At 43.4% G+C, this 6,000-nt stretch overlaps 1 protein-coding gene across 1 annotated transcript in view; it reads left to right on the forward strand.

Moving 5' to 3' along the window:
• The window catches only part of T265_14111 (hypothetical protein), a gene marked incomplete at both ends in the record, with an annotated part of 43,977 nt that extends 38,762 nt beyond the window's left edge, over window positions 1–5,215 (forward strand). The window contains one exon of the mRNA XM_009172081.1: window positions 4,902–5,215. Within this exon, the coding sequence (XP_009170345.1) occupies window positions 4,902–5,214 (313 nt within the window). The remainder of the gene's footprint in view (window positions 1–4,901) is intronic.
• Window positions 5,216–6,000: the final 785 nt, after the last annotated feature.

Consider the following 6,000-nt stretch of genomic DNA (forward strand, 5'->3'; position numbering starts at 1 on the left):
AGTATGTGAAGTTTTACTTCTTTGCTCCTAACCTGTCTTCTATTTAAACACATGAATTGGGTCAACTAGTCATTAGGATGGATAGCGTACAAAAGAAATGGTGGTACGACCGCATATTTCCCATTCCAGCTCAAAACCTACTCTTCACTCTGATCGATAGATGGGATTGGGTAAAACCCTTCTATGACCACTTCTGGTCCCTGTTTGGTTTACATCCAACCAGATGGGACAAAGTAGAACATATCAAAGAATTTATCGAAAACAACCCAGAAAAACTAGCCGAAAACGCAGAGAAACTACTGAAAGGATGGGACGAAGGGGGGAACTACGAAAGTCCAGTGGAAAAAGTCATGCATTTCTACGACACATATATGATATCAGGCACCATGCAAAGAAGAAAATTAAGAGATATGCTCAAAAAATGCCACCAATACCGAAACACCCAATCGATACCTAGATGCAAGATATGAATTATCGAAAAATAATCCCGACGTGCAACCCTACACAGGAGAGAAACTACACTGGCTAGAAACTAGACGCAAAAGATATCGACGATGAGACCCCATAGTAGAACAATCACCGGAAAATGATGATGAAATCCACTCCACACCTCCGACCACACCACCAAAAACCACTATAAAACCCGAAGAACACGAAACTAAGCCCACAACTACAACAACCACCGTCTCAGGACAGACGTACACAACTGACGAGCACAAACTTACCACAACAACAAAAACACCCGAAGAAGTCTCGATTATGGAACCGAAAAGACAAAGACTGGACACTAAACAAGAGGAAGAATCTTACGGATCAAACATCGCAGTAGCTAAACCTGCTCAATCACTGTTCGGTATCCACTACTACAAGACCGACATTACAGTTGTCAGAAAACAACACCTCACTCTCGCACAATACAAGCCAGCGGACACGGGGATCACGCAGTACTTAGTCACATGCATCCCGTATCAGTGATTCGAATTTTGCAAAATTAATAAAGGTGGTGACAACTTTAGAGACCCCTTGTAATCCTCGTCAAAGTCTACGACTACACACATTATAATACTGGTACTATTCGGTTTAGCCATTTTGTACCACTGCAGCAGAGCCTTAGTTCGACTACACAACAGGACACGCCAGCGCTCAACACAACCCCCTATGCATACATAGCCAAAGATTCACTAGGTATACTAGACAGTATCACAGCACCCACAGCAATCGACGTAAACGTAATGGGTAGATCAACAACTAAAACTATCAAGCAACACCTAGTGGTCGAAAACCAGTGACGAAGGTCTTATGGGACTAGCTAATGTAAAAACATTCCATCAAGGAGAAACATTACACTACAACTTCCGATTCGACAACCAAATTAACTGCCTGAAACAAGGTGTACCACAATACAGCAGCACTACAGCAACCTACCTGCCGCAAGCACGCCACGCCGGTCAATGCGGGGATTGCTATGTCAACCGTAATAAGTGATACCGTCAACGGAGCCATGCGCAAAATACGAGAATACGATCTGCCATTCCTATTCATCTTCCTCCCATACATTGAACAAGCCAACTCAAGTGAAACCATCGCAAGACTTTACGCCCATGTACTCATGGAAACAGAATTAAACTTCACTCTCTGGACAGTCCCTGATGGCGCCAAACATCTAACCGGCAACATGCACAATAAAAACACTAAACAAACTCAGTCACTCATACAGAGACAAATTCCTATGGCAACAAGCGTACCAATTCAACTAATGGAAGACCCAAACACTCTTATTCCACAAACTGCTCCCATTGACATAAACTGGATTTTCATAACGATCACCATGTACTCATTATAAAAGCCAAATTGTCTCAATAAATCCTCTCCTCTGCTCCACTGAAAGTGTCTTGTGTTGTCCTCTCCACTGGTGTTGCACGATTGGTCCCCGTAAAGTCGAAATCTGATTGGCTGGAATTTTTCTAGGTTATGCACACAATGCAACGTTGCATTATGGCAGAACCGCGGAAAAATTCCAGCCAATCAGATTTCGACTTTACGGGGACCAATCGTACAACACCAGTGGAGAGGACAACACAAGACACTTTNAGGACCAACAGCCACTGGGAAAACCCTGTTTGTGAAACTAATAGCCGAAAATTACATATACGGTACTGTTCAAAGATCCGGTGACCACAGCCAATTTTTCCTCATGAACTTGCTGAACAAATCACTTGCTCTCATGCAGGAACCAAGAATTACTCAACTCACAGTGAATGACTTCAAAGAGTTACTGGGAGGAAATCCGTTCGATATTCATGTAGAACATCAAAAAGACGAACGACTACAAAGACTACCTGTTTTAATCACCACCAACAACAATCTTGTGTATTATGTACTAGATGCGGACGCTAAAGCTATACTACAACGCTGTTTCTACTACAAATTTTATGTGCAGGTGGGTAGTGATGAACTACCAGAACCCCCATGTCAATTGTGTACTTGCCATTTCCGTAATTGGCATTTTAAAAGTATGTGAAGTTTTACTTCTTTGCTCCTAACCTGTCTTCTATTTAAACACATGAATTGGGTCAACTAGTCATTAGGATGGATAGCGTACAAAAGAAATGGTGGTACGACCGCATATTTCCCATTCCAGCTCAAAACCTACTCTTCACTCTGATCGATAGATGGGATTGGGTAAAACCCTTCTATGACCACTTCTGGTCCCTGTTTGGTTTACATCCAACCAGATGGGACAAAGTAGAACATATCAAAGAATTTATCGAAAACAACCCAGAAAAACTAGCCGAAAACGCAGAGAAACTACTGAAAGGATGGGACGAAGGGGGGAACTACGAAAGTCCAGTGGAAAAAGTCATGCATTTCTACGACACATATATGATATCAGGCACCATGCAAAGAAGAAAATTAAGAGATATGCTCAAAAAATGCCACCAATACCGAAACACCCAATCGATACCTAGATGCAAGATATGAATTATCGAAAAATAATCCCGACGTGCAACCCTACACAGGAGAGAAACTACACTGGCTAGAAACTAGACGCAAAAGATATCGACGATGAGACCCCATAGTAGAACAATCACCGGAAAATGATGATGAAATCCACTCCACACCTCCGACCACACCACCAAAAACCACTATAAAACCCGAAGAACACGAAACTAAGCCCACAACTACAACAACCACCGTCTCAGGACAGACGTACACAACTGACGAGCACAAACTTACCACAACAACAAAAACACCCGAAGAAGTCTCGATTATGGAACCGAAAAGACAAAGACTGGACACTAAACAAGAGGAAGAATCTTACGGATCAAACATCGCAGTAGCTAAACCTGCTCAATCACTGTTCGGTATCCACTACTACAAGACCGACATTACAGTTGTCAGAAAACAACACCTCACTCTCGCAAAATACAAGCCAGCGGACACGGGGATCACGCAGTACTTAGTCACATGCATCCCGTATCAGTGATTCGAATTTTGCAAAATTATAAAGGTGGTTGACAACTTTAGAGACCCCTTGTAATCCTCGTCAAAGTCTACGACTACACACATTATAATACTGGTACTATTCGGTTTAGCCATTTTGTACCACTGCAGCAGAGCCTTAGTTCGACTACACAACAGGACACGCCAGCGCTCAACACAACCCCCTATGCATACATAGCCAAAGATTCACTAGGTATACTAGACAGTATCACAGCACCCACAGCAATCGACGTAAACGTAATGGGTAGATCAACAACTAAAACTATCAAGCAACACCTAGTGGTCGAAAACCAGTGACGAAGGTCTTATGGGACTAGCTAATGTAAAAACATTCCATCAAGGAGAAACATTACACTACAACTTCCGATTCGACAACCAAATTAACTGCCTGAAACAAGGTGTACCACAATACAGCAGCACTACAGCAACCTACCTGCCGCAAGCACGCCACGCCGGTCAATGCGGGGATTGCTATGTCAACCGTAATAAGTGATACCGTCAACGGAGCCATGCGCAAAATACGAGAATACGATCTGCCATTCCTATTCATCTTCCTCCCATACATTGAACAAGCCAACTCAAGTGAAACCATCGCAAGACTTTACGCCCATGTACTCATGGAAACAGAATTAAACTTCACTCTCTGGACAGTCCCTGATGGCGCCAAACATCTAACCGGCAACATGCACAATAAAAACACTAAACAAACTCAGTCACTCATACAGAGACAAATTCCTATGGCAACAAGCGTACGTAGATAAACAACTAAAACTACCAAGCAACACCTAGTGGTCGAAAACCAGTGACGAAGGTCTTATGGGACTAGCTAATGTAAAAACATTCCATCAAGGAGAAACATTACACTACAACTTCCGATTCGACAACCAAATGAACCGCGGAAAAATTCCAGCCAATCAGATTTCGACTTTACGGGGACCAATCGTACAACACCAGTGGAGAGGACAACACAAGAATTCTTTCACTCAGGCGATCTGGATGGAAACTGACAACAAGTACGCCACTGACGTCGGTTGGCAGCCGTATATTGTGATGTCTCCAACCAGGCACAGTGAGGATCACGTGGTCCCAATCCCGGAAGGCGAGTAGCACCGACAACAAGCAAGCGTTTCGCCATCTCTTTTATACTCCTCTGCCAAGACAAGGGTTGGCCACCTCTCTGTTTACGCCACTCTGAGTTGGGCATGGAAAACAGCACTCTCTTCGGCAAACAATGGTCCGGCATACGCTCGAATAGGCCAATTCTCACGTCACAAGGGCTGAGACGACGGTTAAAACTTTGTGTGCATTGTTTGGTGTATCAGATCAAGGTTAAGCTGACTATGATTTTAATCTTTCCGTCGAACAACTTCTGCACTTTTTTATTTAAACGTTTTTAGTGACCTACGCCTTGACCCTGCTGGTGCTTCAGACGGAGCATCAACCGGTGGGGGTTGTGGCACTCTAGCAGTACCTGGAACTTCTAGTGCTTACGTAGCATTGGATCAACTTTGCATCGGGCTACATGAAAATGAACCTTCTGAGCCTCAGCAACCGACGCAAGCGAATCAGCTCGTTTGGGAGCAGTCAGAACCCAATATGGAAGATTTGTCAACCAATGAAATGACATGCGACCCATTTATGGATGAACTGGGTCAAAACCGAACTGTGCTGGAGCGCGATAATGACGCGTATCGCCATCCCGCAATTCCAAGTATGTCTCAAGGGTTGTGTTTCAGAAATGTCGGATGGCCCATTCAACACTGGTCTTACTTTATGCTGACCTTATACGTGTTTCTACCTATTTAGATACTATTTTTGAACCTTCTTTATCCTGGAGGACCCTTGTTCCTCATAACTAACCTGGTCTCATCCTTCCACGTGAGTATTCACTGTAGCCACTTATCGCTCTCGACATATCGTGGATTTTCGGGTTTTCAGACAAAACCTCCCGCGGCTAAGTGAATCATTGTAATCACTATCTAGGCTCCTTCACCAGTTTGCGACTTAATCAACCAACCATTTTTGCATGCACTGAATACTATCATATAAATCTCGGAAAAATGCTAGTGGCTGTAGGGATTAATCATGAGCATCCCTGCTAATAGTTCGGTATACAGGTTTCGCATCGTGCCTCTAGGTGGCTCGGAGTACTTTTCTTTGAGGTTTTTGATTTTGGTCTCTCAAAGAGCATTAGTCTTAAGCCACACCTCACCTAAGCGAATTGCATTGGTCTTCGCTGAAAATGTGAGTTCATCCAACGGAAATTGATTAATACCCCCTATACATATTCGGACACCACTGGGAAGCACTATGTTACTCTGATTTTTGAACGAAAATCTATCTAACCTGGTTTAAGATAAAAATATGATTCCTGACGAGGTACAACGTGTAGGGTTGTTGCGAATTCCCGGACAATCAGCTCTAACACAACATTCACCAGAACGCCTCCGTCGAAGAACGATTTTGAAAGCATAAAAATTTTTTTCACTGCAGTTC

The sequence above is a fragment of the Opisthorchis viverrini genome (genome assembly GCF_000715545.1).
Source record: "Opisthorchis viverrini unplaced genomic scaffold opera_v5_144, whole genome shotgun sequence".
Lineage (NCBI taxonomy): Eukaryota > Metazoa > Platyhelminthes > Trematoda > Opisthorchiida > Opisthorchiidae > Opisthorchis > Opisthorchis viverrini.